This window comes from Neovison vison, chromosome 5 (genome assembly GCF_020171115.1).
Source record: "Neovison vison isolate M4711 chromosome 5, ASM_NN_V1, whole genome shotgun sequence".
NCBI lineage: Eukaryota > Metazoa > Chordata > Mammalia > Carnivora > Mustelidae > Neogale > Neogale vison.
In genome coordinates, this window is record NC_058095.1 from 98,965,968 (window position 1) to 98,985,727 (window position 19,760).

At 33.2% G+C, this 19,760-nt stretch overlaps 1 protein-coding gene across 9 annotated transcripts in view; it reads left to right on the plus strand.

Moving 5' to 3' along the window:
- Positions 1-19,760, plus strand: part of NBEA (neurobeachin) — a 667,980-nt gene that overhangs the window by 232,151 nt on the left and 416,069 nt on the right. For 7 of the 9 annotated variants that reach the window (XM_044249587.1, XM_044249579.1, XM_044249580.1 and 4 more), the window contains 2 exons: positions 5,242-5,410; positions 6,875-6,970. In XM_044249587.1, the coding sequence (XP_044105522.1) occupies positions 5,242-5,410; positions 6,875-6,970 (265 nt within the window). The remainder of the gene's footprint in view (positions 1-5,241; positions 5,411-6,874; positions 6,971-19,760) is intronic. The other 2 variants (XM_044249581.1, XM_044249584.1) reach the window with 1 other exon arrangement.

The following is a 19,760-nucleotide window of genomic DNA, read 5'->3' on the forward strand; positions in this document are numbered from 1 at the left end:
TAAGTAGATGCAACAGAAAAATTTTCACTCTCTTTAATATGTATCTGTTCTTATAAATTACTAGAAAAATTATAAACATACCAACAGAAAATTAGATAGTGGACATAAACTATAGAAGATAAGGTAACAAATAAATGATGAAGTCAGGATTACTAATAGTCAAAGGAATGCAAATTAAAATAAGTGAGATATTTTTAGTATTAGGTAAATAAAAAATTTTAAATAATAATACCCAGCATTGCAAGGGTGCATTGAAACATGTTCTGTTATATAGCACTGGTAGATGTTTAAATTGGATAAACTTTTTAAATAGTTAGTTAGCATTATGTGTTAAAACTCTTACAAATATTGACACCCTGTGAGATGTCCTATGACCTTTTGGTTCTACCCAGAAGTAATTTGACATCATGTGCTCATCAAAGATGCCTACAGGAAGGTTGGCAATGTTGCAAATACCTCACAGAGTTTCAGCTTAGTAGATCATAGTATATTCATTGTGTGGGACACTATGCAGCCATAAAACAGTATTTGCGAGGGAAATTTTGTGGCATAGAGAAATGGTCATGATATATTTTAAGGGAAAGCATCAGTACACAAAAGTACTTATGTTATACAAATACTACATTTTTATGTTGAGTGTATGTACATGTACATGTGTGCCTTTAAAAATAGAAGACTAGAGGGGTGCCTGAGTGGCTCAGTTGTTAAGTATCTGCCTTCAGCTCAGGTCATGATCCCAGCGTCCTGGGATTGAGTCCCATATCAGGCTCCCTGTTCTGCAGAGATCCTGCTTCTCCCTCTGCAGCATCTCTGTGCTTGTGTTCCTTCTCTCCCTCTCTCTCTGTCATGAATGAATGAAATCTTAAAAAAAAAAAAAGACTAGAAAAAAATACCAAGTGCTACTAATGATTATCTCCAGATAAACAATTTTTATTTTGTACCTTAGTCTTTTTACTTTTTTGTGTTTTCAAAAGTTCTGTTGTAAACCCATATTTCTTTTGTAATTAATAAATAATAAAGTAATCTTTAAAAAATGGAAATAAAATGCATGACAGTATAAAAATCATGATGTGAGAGTCTTACAACAATCTGGACTCTAATCCAGACTTGGAAAAAAAATCACTAACAGGTCTATCATTTAGAAATTATAATTATTCATCTTGAAACAATATGCTGTAGAAAGAATGTTTTTCAAATGAAGAATGATTAAAACATGGAGCATATCCTTATCTCCAAGAGGCGCACTCAGATCTAACATAGAAGGGGTTTATGTTAAGTGTAACATTATGTTTAAATTGTTAGTGAATTCTGCATTGGTTATTATGGTGAATTATGATAATATTTTCTAAGACTTCTGGATGTTAAATATGTTGGATAACTCAGCAGTGGTGCCTAGCTTTCTTCCCGAAGGATGGGAATTAAGTGTTCCCAGAGGTACCTTCCAAATACCATCAATATGTAATTAATAGTAATTAATTAATTAATATTAATTAATTAATTACTATTAATTAATATTAATATTAATATGTAATATAACTTGTGTTCCTTGAGTTTATAATGTGTTTTAGACAATTAAAATGTATTATCATAAGCCTCCATTTAAGAGTTAAGAGAAACTTAAGACTCAGAAATGTTAAGATCACCCAGGTAGTATGAGGTGGTGAGAACTTTAAGGTAGATCTTTCCAAAGTACTCTCTTTTTCACCACCATATTTTATAGATTCTGAAATACCTTTTTCACTTTTGTTTATTTATTTATTTATTTATTTATTTATTTATTAAGTTTTTATTTAGATTCTTAGTTTAATATTAGTTTCAGGTGTACAATATAGTGATCCAACACTTCTCTACAGCACCCAGTGCTCATAACAATGAGTGCACTCCTCCCATCACCTGTTGGCTTTTGACAGTTGATATATTTTAGAGTCAATTGTAGATACCATGCTAAGAATTCTACTTGACTTTTTGAAAATTTTGTGAATCATCAGTCATTTTTAATTGCCTTGATTTTAAAAACAAATGAGATCAAAAATTAGGTTTTTAAGGAAAAATGTGTGTACATTTTATATACATGCCTATAATATGTAATAAATGACTATATATCTTGCTCTTGTTTGTTTTCTGTTTTGAAGACATTTGCTGACTTCAACTCACATGAACTGTTTAAATCTAGGCCAAAGCTTTACATGGCAAAATTTGCTATGTGTAAGAAATAAAATTAGACTTATCATCATTGTTAAATAAAATAAAATAAAAATCAACATTGTTTTCAGTGTTTCCCCAGTAAATTAAAATTTGAAAGCAAATTCATTATTCTTCTATACTAGTGGTCCCTTAAATACAAAATTACATAAACTGAAATAATTTTAACCCTTAAAATTTGAAAAAAAAGTTTTTAACATCCTAGTTGAAGTTTTAAAAAAATTTTTTTAAAGATTTTATTTATTGGAGCGCCTGTGTGGCTCAGTGGGTTAAAGCCTCTGCCTTTGGCTCAGGTCATGATCCCAGGGTCCTGGGATCGAGCCCCACATCGGGCTCTCTGCTCAGTGGGAAGCCTGCTTCTCCCTCTCTCTCTGCCTGCCTCTCTGCCTACTTGTGATCCCTGTCTGTCAAATAAATAAATAAAATCTTAAAAAAAAGATTTATTTATTTATTTGACAATAAAATCTTAAAAAAAAAGATTTTATTTATTTATTTGACAGATAGAGATCACAAGTAGGCAGAGAGGCAGGCAGAGAGTGAGGGGGAAGTAGGCTCCCGGCTGAGCAGAGAGCCCGATGAGGGGCTCGATCCCAGGACCCTGGGATCATGAGATGAGCCGAAGGCAGAGGCTTTAACCCACTGAGCCACCCAGGCACCCGAAGCTTTAAAATTTTTAAAGGATTTAAGAGTTAATTATATTATTGATTCAAGATTGAATAGTGGAGGGACCCATTTCTTTAGCAGATGGGAGAAACATAAGAGTTTATGTCTTCATAATAATAAAATATGTAGGCAAGCAATTAATTTGTATAAAAATTTAGTTCTCCAGATGTTGTACTTCATTTTTAAAGAAAGAGCTGGGAATAAGCAGCACAATTGGTTTGCAGATCTGGATTTGAAAAGAAAAGGCAGCTGTTTTCATGTCATACATATGGGAGATTTTAGCTTGGCTAGGACACTTCACAATATCTGTTGTTTGCAACTCGGCAGCTTTGTAGTTAACATGCATTCATTCCACACATGCTTTTTAATTGCCTGGCATTGAGTTTACAGTGGTAGAAATGTAAATGTTGTAGAATATCACAGTCTGTCACAGTTTGAGCTGTGTTTGAATTTATTCCTGGTCAGTATCTTTGTTGATAGGATTGTACTTCATTTTCCTTTATAATAAATAATTTAAGTATTTTAATTTGTCCCTTCTCTGTATATTTATCCCATCAGCATTATAGTGAACAGAGTATGCATTTCAAACACTTTATAAGAAACTATAGGAAAGCTGTCACCCTCAGAATATGAAATACTAAATTTATAATATTTTAGAACAAATTTAATCTGTTTTGGTATTTTTCTATACTAATACCATTTCACAGTATTAAATTATTACTATATATTTCTTGTTTGCTTTCTTTTCTGACAATAGACAAAAGGCACATACATTCTGAATCTTGTTTGCATTTTACTAAATGAAGTAAAAATATAAAGTGCCTTTAATGGAGTTGCTACACTTTAATGCATATTCGCTTTCCATATTCATATCATACTATTTTTTATCTGTTATCTGGGGGATACAGTAATGACTTGTAGTTCTGGTTTGAAGGATCTACCTTTACCTAGCTTAGAAAAAGGGTTTTATAACCATTTACATTTGATGCCTTCGATCCAGGCTAGTTTCAAAGTAGTATTAGAGGTTATACGTTTGCTTCTTTATCAATTTTTCCCTTATGATATAGTTATCTAGGCTTTCAAGGTTGCATACAACTCTTTATAGTTTACAAAGCTTACTTAGAGAGTTATTTTTTCTACTAGACTGCAGTCTGCATTTCTTTTCTTTTCTTTATTTCTTTGTTTTTTTTTTTGTTTTTTTTGTTTTTTAAGATTTATTAGAAAAAGAAAGAGAAGGGGTGTGGGCGGGGGCAAAGGAAGAGGGCCAAAGAGAATCTCAGGTAGACTCCCCTGTGAGGGTGGAGTCCAAGAACCTGAGACCATGACTGAGCTGAAATTAAGAGTCAGACGTTCAACCAGCTGAGCCACCCAGGTGCCCCTGCATTCTGCTTTTTTGAAACTATTCTCTCTATATCCTAACTTCACCAATTGTTTTCATACATTTTACCAATTTGTTGCACTGGAAAAACTCCCATTTTGTCATGAGCTTTTGACGTTCAAAGTCTCAAATATTGGCAGTGTTTTAGAGGTCATTTTCCCAGTGTGGGCCTGTCACTTATTTTTATCCATTTAAGTAGTCAGAAGTTGGATTAGCATTTCTTAAGCTGCCATATCACACTTCCAGCTCCTGTTGAGCTTGTATAAAGTTTTCTGTTCCCCCATTGTTTGTTTCCCCTATTTTGTACTTGTACAGTATTTAAGGTAGTAATATGTTAGAATTGTACATGTATCTCAATTATAATTTTATTCTATTCATTTTTAAAATTATAACATTTGGAGCTATTGATTTTTATCCAGATATTATTCTTTCAGCCTTCTGCTTTCTGTATATTTTATAAAAATACCTACTCTATTGTGGGGCGCCTGGGTGGCTCAGTGGGTTAAAGCCTCTGCCTTTGGCTCAGGTCATGATCCCGGGGTCCTGGGAACGAGCCCCGCGTTGGGCTCTCTGCTCCGCGGGGAGCCTGCTTCCCCTCCTTCTCTCTCTGCCTGCCTCTCTGCCTACTTGTGATCTCTGTCTGTCAAAATAAATAAATAAATAAATCTTTTAAAAAAAAAAAAAAACCTACTCTATTGTTATGGACATAACAGACAGTGATGGTGACAAGAACAAAGAATAAAATTTTGTGGCATATTCAGCAAAATTTTAACATTCTCATTTTTTGAAATTAAATTTCAATCTGTGACTCATGATATATTTCTGGAATTTTATATTTATACCTATAAGATACTAATTAAATAACAATGTATACTTAAAAGTTTTAGTAAAAGTTAAATGTCATGTTTTGCCTCCATAAAGAAAATGAAATAGTAGTTTCTTGTACACTGATAACTTTAAAAATTTGAATGTCAGAACTGCCTTTTTATTTTACACAGGATGATAGCAAGCAGGCACAGTTCTTAGCTCTAGCTGTTGTTTACTTCATTTCGGTTCTGATGGTTTCCAAGTACCGTGACATATTAGAACCCCAGCGAGAGACTGCAAGAACTGGAAGCCAACAAGGTAGAAACATCAGACAAGAAATAAATTCGCCAACAAGTACAGGTACTATTTTTTTCTTAGTTATTTGAATTTTTATCATCATTCATCTCCTTTTTGTTTTATTTTTACACCCAGTTTTAAACTAGTCCTACTGATGATCATCTTAAGTATTTATAAGTAGGTGGTATGTAAATGCCAATTTAATACTCTTTAATTCCACAAAAATGTGTGAATTTCCACGATATTTGCTATATTCTCATTTTGTCAGTGCTGTTTGGGTTTTAGTGTTTTCCATATGTTAATACAAATCATTTATTATTTAAGATGCAAATAACTGATACATTTTAAATATACTACTTTTTAACTATTATGAACATGAAAGTAGGAGATTCTTATACAGTAGTTCAAGACCCAGAATAAGCCAAAATATAAATTGTTACCGCCAAGTTTAAAGATAGCTTCTTTCTTGCTGGCTTATTCTCTCTCTCTCTCGTTCTCTGTATTTCTTTTGCTGTTTATAGTTATTTAAATATCTAAATATTCTGTCAGAGATTCATAATAAGCCAACATACATTCTAAACTTTATACCAAAGTTCCTTTAAATAAAATCAAAGACTTAAAGACAACAATGAACCATCTTGGATCATATTATCATTCTTATTTAGAGAAGGTGTTCATGTTGTGGGAGTTCTTGCATTATCAGCTTTGCCTACTCTGCTTGAAAATAATAAATACGTTTTCTGGTAGCTAGTATTTTAATATCACAGGGTGCCTTCTATCAGTTGCATTTCCTGCCATGTGTTTATATCAAGATTGTTTCTTGGTTGTTTGCAATGTATCCTTGGTAACCGAGTGGTAATTTCATATGCCACTGGACAAATTTGTAGCTGAAATTGCCTTTCCTAAATAAATGCATATGATATATAAGTAAAATGGATATTTTAAAAAGAGAGTAGAAATTAGTGGTCAAATCTCTGCATCTTGTTTTCCCTGAGCATATCATATCTCCTTTACCTTGCTTTTGTGGAAGTATGGATTATGTTTTAACTATAATACTTTATTGTTGCATGCAGTATTTACTTTGAACACATAAACATGGTGTTACTTCATCGTAGTATACTTTTAACTTTATTCTTCAAATTAAACATTATCCTACCATTCCAGTTTATGTCTTAAAACACCACTTAAAACACTAAGGCTCTATTATGTTAATCAACTTTTGCTTCATTTTTAATGCATTCGTATCAGCTTTATATGTATAAAACAAGCAATACTGTAGTCAGCCTTCCAGTTCTGATTTTGTATGTGTATGTCTTCCCGTATGTTGCTAAAATTACTCTACTTAACAAGTGTCTGATTTCTCCTTTCTCTTAATACATAGCCTCTTTCCTTTCCCCAGAGATGCAGTCTTTATTGCTAGTACTGTTTGCATGTTGCAATAATACAGAGTTGTCATGGATCTCCAGTGGACCATGTTGCAGGTTGTTACATGCTGGCTCAAATTTGATTCCATGATTTTCTCTACAGTTGTGGTCATACCATCTATCCCTCATCCAAGTTTGAACCATGGATTCCTTGCCAAGTTAATTCCTGAGCAGAGCTTTGCCCACTCATTTTACAAAGGTAATATTGACCTCATCTCCTGACCTGTTTGGGTATTTGTATTTCATTAATTGTTCTACAATAAATATCCATAATGTAATTGTTTATAAACAAGTATTCACTTCAGGTTTCATGGAGATATGATATGTTGTATTTACATTTGGCTCTTGAAAGCAAAATACAGTTTTTATATTTGTATTTCTTTACATTTCTTTAAGTATCATCTGCAAATTAAGGATATTTAATTATATTTTTAAGAATATTCACAGTGGTGGCATTCACTAGAGATTGCAGAAGAGTCACACCTTAGTAGTGGGACTAAAATAGCCCTGAAAGGAAGGCTGCTGTAGACTCACAAGAAAAAAAAACTTAAAAACAAGCCTTGAAAATATTAAATTGATCTCTAAGTTACTTTACTTTCTGTCAGAGCAAAGTTCTACCTCTCTTTAAAGGACTAAAGTTTTTCAACAAACAACATAAAATTCAATGTTAAGCACTAATAAAAAAAATTATTAAACATGAGAAGAATCAGGAAAATGTGATATATAAGCAAGGGGAAAAAATAATTCAATAGAAACAGATTCAGAAATGACAGAGATGGCAGACTTGCCAGATAAGAACATTAAAATAGCTATTATAAGTATGTTTAAAATGTTTTTCAGTTTAAAAGAAATAGTGAATGTAATGAGGGGAAAAAAAGGAATTTTTTTTTTTTAAAAGAATCAGTTGGAGTTTATAGAGATAAAAAATAAAATAGCTGATATGATGTCTCTGGGTAAGGTTGACATAGGATTATTCTCTGCAAAACAGAGGATTGTAGTAGGCCGAATTCTGCTCTCCCTGTGCCATCCCACCCAAGATTTTCCCGTGTACACACCCTGCATGATTCCTGGGGATATCTTACTCCTGTGACTATGTTGTATTGCATGGCACAGTTGCTTTAGAAAGTTTTAAGTTTAGAAAGTTTAAAGTTTTAAGAGAAACTGATTGTCCATATCCATGACCTAATAACATGAGACCATAAAGGCAGAGCGTTTTCTCGTACTGGTTACGGAAAAGGAAGTCAGAGAGACTGAGAGTGTGAAAGTGATTTGACTTGAAGTAAGTCCTTTGTTGCTGAGATGAAGGTGACTGCAGTTCGGAGACCTAAAATCACCTTGTAGGAGCGTGAGAGCGCTGCGTGGCTGGCAGTCAGCAAGTAAGTGGGGGGACTTAGCCCACAGCAACGAAGAACGGAATTCCTCCAGTAACTTGAATGAGTTTAAAGAGGACCCTGCACTCCGGATGATACCCTAGCTCAGTGTTTTCTATATATTGGCTAATGATATGGAAGACCAATTTATAGAACACATAAAGCAGTGAACTATTTTTTGTTACATCTTGGTGAAGGCACAGATTTTTTTTTTTTCAATAAATGTGCAACACTTGAACATCATGATGAAATAAAGGAAAAATTCTTTTCAGCTTTATTGCTTACAAACATCTAGCTATGAATTAAGAAGAATTAGATTAAATTAGATTAGATTAAAAATCTGGAGGGTTGGGGCGCGTGGGTGGCTCAGTGGGTTAGGCCGCTGCCTTTGGCTCGGGTCATGATCTCAGGGTCCTGGGATCGAGTCCCGCATCGGGCTCTCTGCTCAGCAGGGAGCCTGCTTCCTCCTCTCTCTCTGCCTGCCTCTCTGCCTACTTGTAATCTCTCTCTGTCGAATGAATGAATAAAATCTTAAAAAAAAAAAAAAATCTGGAGGGTTTTGTGTGTGTGTGTAGAGGTGTTCCAAAGACTTAGCTGTAGTGCCTGGAAAAGATTCTAGAATAGTTACCCAGGTTAAAGAGCCTGTATCAGAATATCAATGTACTTCTTTCTTTATCAAGGAAATCTTGTGAAAACCACATTAGCTCAACTGCACAGTGTTCTTACTGGCATAATAAAATTTTGAATTACTTTAAGACTGTTGTGGTGAATTTGCTATTTTCTTTCCTGTGTAGTAATGTGGAAGCTGATTATAAATAACTGGTACGGTGTTCTATGGTATGATGGGTATTGAAAGGCAAAAAATCTTGTTGATGATATTGAAACAAGAGTCAGCTCTCGGTGTTTACTCTTACAGAGTAAGAATCCAGTTTGATTTCGTTCTTTAAAGACTAGTAGAACTGGCTTCTTGGTCAGACCTGTAAAATATTTTTAATGAATTCAGTAGTTATAAATGGGGAATGATTGCAACATGTGTTTTTAGTAGCAGAAAAGCTCAAAGGACAAAAAGTTAGAATCTTAGACGTGTACAATTTCTATGACTTTTTATTACTTAAAAATTATTATTTAATATAATTATCAAGAAATTATCTTGATCTGTAAGGATGATTTTGATTTTGATCATCCTTGAAAACTTATCTCCTGACATTTTTTGTATTTGATAGAATGTTTTGTGTTTAGTTTTCCACCAGAAGAAAATTCATACGTAAGAGATTCACGAAACTGCAATTCATTGCTTTCATTGAAATATAATTTGTATTTGATTATAACAGTACAAGATAAGTTACTGGAATTGGGCATTGATGAGCATTGAGGAAAATTTTGAAGACACAGCATTTCTATTTTCATTTTGGATAAAAGCTTAAAATAAATATTCTGAGCTTTCTGAGTTTTCATTCCATGAACATACCTCTGTGACACTGTTTCCTCTACTCTGCACGATATTAAAATAAAACAAAAACAGCTTGCTATATGTTATTCCCATGAGTGGCATTATTGCCAGTTCAACTTGGATTAGATAAGTTAACAAGCAAAAAGCTCTCACTGTCACATTATCAGCCTTAAATATTTATATTCCCAGTGTTTGTATAAAACATTTATATAGGAGTCTATTTTAGAGAATCACTCTTCTGCTTAAAACTTTGTTTGTTTATGATTTGTGATGGGAAAAAGTCACAAGTATAATAACATTTTTATATATTGGTCACCTATACACACACTTTCAGTGAACAGCATGATGAACAGTTTTATAATTATTTTCTTTTCCCAATGTTATCTTTGTTCTGATCAAATTGAAATTTATTTTTTTCTAGAGAGTCAAATAAAAACATTTGGGCTTTTGTTTTGTGTACTTAATTTTTAAAATTATTTTAAATTCATTTTCAGAATGTCAGTCAGTGATGGATTTTTAAAAAGGTGAATTTTCGCAGATAGTTTGAGAAGCACTGATTTGGACTACTCTTCAACTCCTTCACATTTTACTTTCTCCTTTCAGCTCATATTGAGCTTTTTAGAAAGTTCTTAACTAGCTCTCGGGCCTCTCTCTCTTTCTCTCTCTCTCTTTATTTAAATCTTTGATAGTTCCTCAGTTCAAAGTCTCATCTCTTTTTGGAGCATTGCCATAGTTTCTTCTTTGGATTTCTTTTCTTTAGTCATTTAGTCTGTAACTGATGACAGTAAAAAGTAACACTAATGTATATAATAAAATAATGAAACATACTTTATATTTAATATTATACATTCTTATAAATATTTTATAATATACAATATAACAAATATAATAAAGCAGTGTTTCTTTCTAAAAATTTCTAAAGGCTTCTTATAATTTAGAGAACAAAATTAAAATGTCTCACAGTGGCATACTACTTTAGTTCTAATTTACCTGGATTATACAATTGCTTCCAAAGTAGTTACCTCTTTTTTTACTGATCTTTATTTGATTTATTGCAATTTTGCTAAAATTTGTTTTAAAATGTAAGTGATATTAGTGTTTTTTTTTTAATTTTTTGGTAGCATTTAGAGTAAAAATATCACATAGACTTCTCCATTCCTTAATAATTACAAGGACTGTCCTGCCTCTTGATCTTTGTATTTTGTTTCTGGTTTTTAGTTTGCTTTCTTCCCTATTTTTTGCACAACTGATGCATTTTCATCCTTCAGGTGTCTCCCTGAAGGCGCCCACCTCACAGAGGTCTTCCCTGATTTCTGTAGCTGAGTAGCTTCCTCCACATGACCAGCATGTTCTCTACCACTACATCTTCATTTCCTTTTTGCACTGACACAATTTATGTATTTGTTTAGTTGCTTATTGAATGTGTACTTCAAGAGCATAGTCCCTGAGACCTAGCATGGTGCTCAGAACTTAATATATCAAATATTTGTTAGTAGATGAGTAAGCCAGTGAGAAAGCTAACCAGTTTTTTAAAAATTAAATGTATTTTATGATAGCCATAAAATGTATTATCAAACATTTTAAAAATAGGGACAAGAAACTTTTATTGATAACTTAGTCTAGAAGCTGTAGAAGCTTTCTATTAATCATTTCAATTTAGGTTTAATAAGAATAAAGTTAATATTTAGGTGAACTTAAAAATAAGTATGTTGGTTGGGGCGCCTGGGTGGCTCAGTGGGTTAAGCCGCTGCCTTCGGCTCGGGTCATGGTCTCAGGGTCCTGGGATCGAGTCCCATGTCTGGCTCTCTGCTTGGCGGGGAGCCTGCTTCCCCCTCTCTCTGCCTGCCTCTCTGCCTACTTGTGATCTTTCTCTCTGTCAAATAAATAAATAAAATCTTTAAAATAAAATGAGTATGTTGGTTTTCATCTAACAATTCATTATTAGGGAAAAGAATTAACACTGTAAATAAAATAGTTAAAATAATATAGTACTGTTAAAAGAAGAGGTGTATGGCATGATTGGTCTATAAATAAGCTGGAATTTGTATGAATTAGTATATTACATATAGTATCCTATATATTAGTATATAGTACTGTATATGTTATATAGTATATTATAAATGCAACTTTTCTAGTCAAATGGAAGTATCATTTGGCAAATGGTATCTAGTTTACCAAGTGGGCAACCATTTGAAAAAGTTAATTTATATCCTTATCTATTATGCCAGATCTACTTCACGTGCATTAAATTTAAAGGTAAAAATGACTCTCTCTCTCCCTCTGTCTCTGACAAATAAATAAATAAAATCTTAAAAAAAAAAGGTAAAAATGAAACTGACCGTAATTCAAGACAATTAAAGTTAATATTTGTATAAAAAGGTATTTTAAATTGTAACATCAAAAACTAAAGTTTAAAGTAGAAGATATGACTAAATGAAAGTTTTATATACCTCCATGTCTGAAAATATCAACCAAATTTAAAACAAATGCTAACAAGAGAACTTTTATATGTATGTGATGAAAGTTAATAGCCTTAATGAAGAGAAAGCTCTTAAAGATCAATTAAAAGAATGTATCACGCTAAGGGAAACATGTAGAAAGCATCAAAACAGTTAAGAAAAGAAAATCATTGTACAGTACAGATGAGGAAAATATATTTAAATCTAATAACCAAATTTATATTGAAGGAAGAATATACCTTGATCCTGTGTGGCTCAGTCAGTTAAACATCCAACTCTTGATTCTGGCTCAGGTCATCATATCAAGGTCGTGAGGTAGAGCTCCACATTAGACTACCCTGCTGGAGATTCTGTCTGCCCATCTTCCTCCCCTCCGTGTGTGTGTGTGTGTGTGTGTGTGTGTGTGTGTGTGAAATAAAACTTCAAATATATATATATATATATATATATATATATAATTTGTAATTTGGACAAAATTCTGAAGGGTTAGAATGCAAAGATGTGCTCTTTACATAGCATAAAAATATTTATAACCCTTACGCTAGTAATTTTACATTTAGAATTGTTATCTTAAGGAAACAATTAAGGTTATGCCAATAATTTGTATAGAAATATTTTTACCATTAAGTTTTTATTGTATGTTTAGAAATAAAGTTAATATTTATTAAGTAAATTATTACATTCATATCAACTGCAGACTTTTTCAATATTACAAATTTATTTTCTCTTGCTTTTGAAATCATTTTTAATGTATCCATTGTAATCCATTATATGGATGCATTATAATTTATAAGTACTCTAAAACACTATCATCATAATATTTATAGAGCTTTTATTGGTACTGATGTTTGCATAATATATATTGTATTTATTTATAGGTAAAAATCATGCACAGGTATTCCTAGCAAATATTTCTTAGTTTTACATCAACTTTTTGAAATAAGTGTCTGGTTTTGGTATTAATATATGTACCAACAAAAGCCTCTCCCTCCTCTTTCTTCCTTTTCTTCCATCTCTAATTTACTCTTTCTTTCTTTATGATTCCTTTATTATATATTTGTTGAATAAATGAATGGTTTCCTGTTACATCCTAGTTGCTGGGAATATATAATAGTGAACAAAGAGTCCATGTCTTTATGAAATTAATATTCTTGCAAGGTAGATACATTTATAGAAACCACACACTTAAACATATAATTGCAAGTTGCTGCATTCTACGAATAAAATTACCTACTGTTGTAAGAATCTACAAAATAAGAAACCTAATTTAATTTGTGGGTTGGGATGACTTTTCGCAGAAGAGACATTTAAACCAGCAACAAAAAGATGAGTTCAGGGACATCTGGGTGGCTCGGTCAGTCAAGTATCTGCCTTAAGGCTCAGATCATGATCCCAGGGTCCTGGAATCGAGTCCCCTATCAGGTTTCTTGCTCAGTGGGGAGCCTGCTTCTCCCTCTTCCTGCTGCTCTCCCTGCTTGTGCTCTGTTTCTCTGACAAATAAATAAAATCTTCATTTTAAGTCTAATACGGATTTGGCCAGGCTAAAATCAAGGCTTCAACAACACTGCATGCCTCTCTGGAGGCTCTTGAGAAGAATCCATTTTCTTCACCTTTTAGCTTCTAGAGACCACCCATAATCCTTGACCCCTGGCTTTCTTGCTTCTCCCTCCATCCTTAAAACCTGGAACAATGTATCTTTTAGACTGTTTTTCTGTAGTGACATCCTCCTCTGAGCACAGCGAGGAAGGGTTTTCTTCCTCTGTGGACTTGTCAGATTAGATTGAGCCCACCTGGATAATCCAGGATGGTCTTCCCTTTGCAAAGCCCTTCCATTTAATGTCCTTCTTGCTGTATAAGGTGACAGTCATAGGTTATGAGAGTTAGGGCATGGACATCTTTAAGGGGAGTGTTCACTATTTTGTCTACTGTAAATATCATAATCTGCTTACAATTTTACAAGAGCGTTGTGGGTATAATGAGGGAATAGATTAAAGAGGGCAATGAGGGAATCTGTATAAACCAATTGGAGGCTGTTGCTCTCTAGGTAAGTGATGCTATTGCTTAGCACAAAGGTGTGGTGGCAGTGGAGGTTGAAGAGGAAGATAAATTAGACATACCTTGGAGGTAAAAGTGAAAGTATCTGGTAATAGATTGGATGTGGGGCATAGGGTATACCAAGTTTTCAAAGATAGTGCCTGGCTATGTCTGAAGTTCTGAGACCAAATGGCCATTTATCAAAGCAAACAATACTGTTAAGAAAGGTCGAATAGAATGACACTTCTGTTCTCTGCATGTTTTTACATCTAAAGCTAGTCTCTTGTAAGCAGCATATAGATTCTGCAACTGAAGGCAACTTTTAGGCATATATGTTGGCATTTTATTATTAGTGTTAATGATTGCCTCCATAATACTACAGAAATACATGATGTATTTTAATAGGAAAGTAGTGTTTTGATTTGTTTTGTTTTTGTTTTTGTTTTTTAAGAAGAGAAGTCATAAAGAATACTACATCAAGCTAGGTCAAAGGGAAGGCAAAATTTATATGTATGAATATTTGATAATTGATACTCTACTCAAAATGTACAAATTGGGATTGTAAACATCCCTTAGAGGTAGGACTTCTGAAAGAATGCAGTAAGGACCGCCAAAGAACTGCTCCTCCAAAAAACAATGAGAACACTAGCAAAAATTGTCAAAATCACTTTTCCCATTCACTGGAAAGTAACCAAAGGCTTGCAACAATCCAGAGAGTGCTAATATAAGAAAAACTACAGAAATCTTTATGAGAATAGCAGGCTTTTTGTGATTTAGCTTGCTCTGTTAGTATCCAGTTCTCCTCAGCTCTATGGTGTCCTTGAAAATCCATATCCAGAAAACTGTGGTAGCTGTGAAAACCAGCAGCATAGCAGCACTGGAAGGAGGTCAGAAAGTTTTCAGCAAGTCCACTGAGCACTGTATCTGACCTGTCTGGAAACTCCCTGGTAAAGCTTCGTTCACAGAGCTTGTCATTATTTAACCTGATCAGAGCTTGCCTGATGAGAAAAGTCCTGGATATTTTTTGAAATAATCAGCAGCATCTTTTTAAAAAAATATTGGAACTGCCCAAGGTGGCAGTACCAGTTGGGCTAAGTAGGAACCTTACCAAAAGCCTAAAGGAAAATCTGAGAATGAGATGTCCATACTCTAGGCTGTATTCAGGTCCAGGAAAGACCTGAGAAAGCCCCAGTCACTCATCTCTGGATAACCTTGAAGGCTCTGTTCAAGCAAGAAATGAAGGCTGAGGGAGAGTATTGAAAGCATGCCCTACTGCACATCCAAAGCCTCTGGCAAAGAGTGGAAGATTTTGTTTGTGCAAGATAAGTAAAGCAGTCTCTATCTAGTCATTAGCTGATCATTAAGCTAACTGAACAGAAACTTCTGTGGCTGCAGGTATTATGGGAATATCAAGAAATATCAAACAAAATTCTATAAAATTTTATGGTAGAATTTTATAGAATTTTTTTGGAGAAGTCAATAAATAAGCAGAACAACAATGAGCCCTGTGGGAAGGGTCTGATTTCCAAGATCTCCACATTATATTTAAAATTTTTCAACAAAAATTTTCTGACACTTGTAAAGAAAGAGGAAAGGATGGCCAGTTCACAGGGGGATAAAACAGTCCTTAGAAACTGCCCCTGAGGAAGCCCTGATCTTGGACTGACTAGATAAATATTTTAAACCAGCTGTTGTAGAAATGCTCAAGTAATTAAAGGAACAGTTTTCTAAAGAATTAAAAATATGGGGGTGATGTCTCACCAAAGAGTATCAGTAAAGAAATATAGAAAAGAATTCAATAGCAATCTGGAGTTGAAAATTACAATAAATAAGAATTCATTAGAGGGGTTCAACAGAATATTTGAGTTGGCACAAGAAGGAATCAATATACTTGAAGACAGGTCAGTTGCTGTTATCTTACTCTGAAGAACAGAATGAAGAGAAGAATGAAGAAAAGTGGAATGAGAAAAGGGGAGAGACTCAGGGACTTGTGAGACACCATCAAGTGAACCAACATACAAATAATGGGAGCCTAAGAGAAGACAAGAGGCAGAAATGGGAAGAAGGAATTTTTGAAGAAAAAGTGGCCTGAAAACTTTCCAAATTTGATGAAAATCATTAGTATGCACATCCAAAAAGCATGTATTCCAACTAAGATAAACTCAAACAGATCTATACATTATAATAAGAACTAATTAGAAATACCTTTTGGCTCCTAATTGTTTCTCCTGAATTATAATTTTGTCTGTTATGGGTATATTCATTGAAAATACCGAATTCCTGAAGTTGTATTCTTATACTTTTAATGTAACAAACAAAATTAAGTCATATATAAATAAAAACTACTCAGTGCTTTTGCAGTCTTTGTTGTGTAAAATGAATAATAACAATTTTAAATCTTATATATGGCAGCTTTTTCTTTCTTGGAATTCAGGTTAATTTTTGTGTAACTTGGCATTTTGGGATTTAATATAAAAAAATACAAGTTACATATAGTTTTTTATATTTTAAATTACTCTAAGGTGATTTAATTTGCTTAGTATTACTACTTGAGCAAATAAGATTTTTAGTGATATACAAAAAGGAGCTGTATGTTCCTTTAATGTCATTTCTTAAGTAGTTTGGAAAATAACAATTTGAATAATTTAATAGGTAAGACATTGAAACCCTTTATACATCACTGTAAAACAAGATTTTTCAAAAAATATTGTGATAAATGAGCTCCCATACAGAAATCATATCATCTGCTGCAGTTAACCCTATATGTTTCCTAAAATATATTAGATGTATTCATTAGGTTCAATGAAAATCAGTAAGAAAAAGAGACATCTGGCATCCAGCTCCATGTTTCTTATAAGGTTAAGATCACTCAGACCAGTCATGTTTCTGCTTTGTGTACTAACGTGCCTCTTGCTGTAGAAACTGATGAAGAATGATCGAAAAATTACAAATCCATTGTCATTGATATAACTGGCACAGCTGCAATCATTTGTACTTTCTTGTTCATGCTTAACATCCTATTGAAGTCACTTGGGTTAAATCCTCAGAGTACTTTACTATCCCAGAGAAGCAGTCTGGAAATGCAATATAAGTTATTCAAACTGAAATTGATGCTATCAACTGTGAGCATGCTCTGTAAAAAATATTAATGCATGATGGGAAGTTAAGGTAGGCTTTTGAACTACTGATCTCTTTTTTATTTGCAATTACCATTATAAAATTTTCCAGTGGTGTGTATTTTTATTTCTACATAATATGATCATAAACTATGCTTTGCAGAGTTTTTTGATTTGAATAGAATTCTTATTAAAATATCAAAAACTGCTTCATTTTGAAATCATTGATTTACCAGCCTCAGTAAACATAAAATTAGAATTATATTACTGTGTAAATATTTTAATGAGTCATTTGAAAATATTCCAATATTCAATTTTAATAAACTTAATTGCATTTTATAATTAAGAGGTCAACATTTATATTGGAGTTTCAGGTATCTAGTAGTGAGTTATAGATTGTCATTGTTCCCTGAGAGTTCATTGAATGGAAAATCAAAAAAGTATGTAGTTGATGGGAAAATCTTATTATATCGTACCTTGTGGACACTAAATCAAGGATTTTATTTTAGATATTCTGTTTTTAGCAAAATTCTTATATTTCAGGTTCCTATACTATTTATATTTTTGTGTAGTTCTTAATGTAAAACATGCCATAAATAAAGACACTGAAATGTCACATTAGGATAAAGTGAAACTCTAGGCCAAATCTGTAAATCAGCCAAGTTCAGACTAGGTGCTAGATTTGACTATATGCCTTTTGAGAATTAAATTCTGAAAGAAAATTTAGCCCATGCTGGTAAAACCATGCCACTGTGATTTCTTGTTAGAGTTCTTATTTTGTTTCTGCATTTACATTTTCTGTCCTATTGTTGTAGAAGGTATTTAATTTCTATTTAATTTTCTACTGATTTTCTACCACAACTGATTTTTCTCCCCAAATATATAATATATAAATGCAAACGTGCATTAAATTCAGTAATACCTCCAATAGGGGCAGTAACTGCCTTAGCAATTGTTCTCATTCTTTATTCCCAACTTACTTCATCAACTTTTGAAGTATCAATTATCATCTCAATTTGAATAATCCCAAAATACATGGCTGTATTTCTTTTGACTCAACAGCTATAAATATTTCAGAGATTCTGCACTCAATTAATTTCAAAATTTAACTCATTGTATTTCTGAACAGGAGCACCTGAATGGCTCAGTTGGTTGAGTATCAGTCTCTTGGTTTCAGCTCAGGTATTGATCTCAGGGTTATGAGATCAAGCCCCATGTAGAGCTCCATGCTCAGTGGGGAATCTGCTTGAGATTCTCTCCCTCTGCCCCACCCCCATTCTCACATACACATGTATGCTTTCTCTCTCTCAAATATATAAATAATTTTTTTTTAAATTTTCTTTTCTTTTCTTCTTCTTTTTTTTTTTTTTAGATTTATTTATTTTAGAGTGAGTAAGCAGGAGGACAGAACGAGAGAGAGGGAGGGAAGGAGAAGGGGAGAATCTCAAGCAGACTCCTCACTGAGCATGGAGCCCTGCTCGGGGCTTGATCTCAAAACCCTGAATCATGACCCAAACCAAAACCAAGAATTTGATACTCAACTGACTGAACCAACCAGGCACTGCCCCCCCAACTAATATTTCTGAACAAAGTTTCTTATCTTTTGCTTTCTTCCTCACTTAGTGGTATGTCTCCATTGTTTTTCTTAAGCTAGATATTCCAGGAACATCTTCATTCTTTTCCTTCTTTTTTATCCCAAATGCTATTATTCAAAGTCTTAATTTTCTGTCACAAGGTTTTATAAAAAATCTGAAACTCTTACCTTACCTCTTACCTTTTCCTTCTCCAGTGCTTTGCCAGGAGTATTATTAAAATTATATATCTTCTCAAAACTTTCATGCAGTTATCTTAATTTTTAGTCTTGGAGCAATTAGGTTTCTAATATGTCTGCCTGTTTTTCATGTTGGTCATCTGGTGTTTGAATATTATTGTCTTGTTCTACTGATTAATCTTTCCTGTCAAGTCTAACATCCTTGAGCAAACAAATAAAACTATTTAAGGAAAATGACAATAAAACACTTAGTTGTGAGAGATGTATATTTTTAGCCAATTTAAATGGATACTGTATATTAAGTTGAATAATATGAAAATGTTTTTTTTTTAAAGTAATGTATGTATCTAATACAGTTTGAATCAAAAGGAAAGGAGAATTGAAAGAAAACTTTCTTTTGGAACTTGACAGAATTATTCTGAAATCTGGAAAAATTAATAAATTCACATACTAAGTAAATTTGGATGTCATGACATTACTCTACATTTAAGAAATCAACAAAACTGTCATAGAGTCTAAGAATCAAGCCCTGTTGCTAAAGAAATTCCCTCCACATTATGTTTAATCCTTTAGCATGTGTGTATAAAACTTTTTTTTTTTAAAGATTTTATTTATTTATTTGACAGAGAGAGATGACAAGTAGGCAGAGAGGCAGGTAGAGAGAGAAGGAGGAGGAAGCAGGCTCCCTGCTGAGCAGAGAGCCCGATGCGGGACTCGATCCCAGGACCCCGAGATCATGACCTGAGCCGAAGGCAGTGTGTATAAAACTTTGAAAAAATTATGATCCCA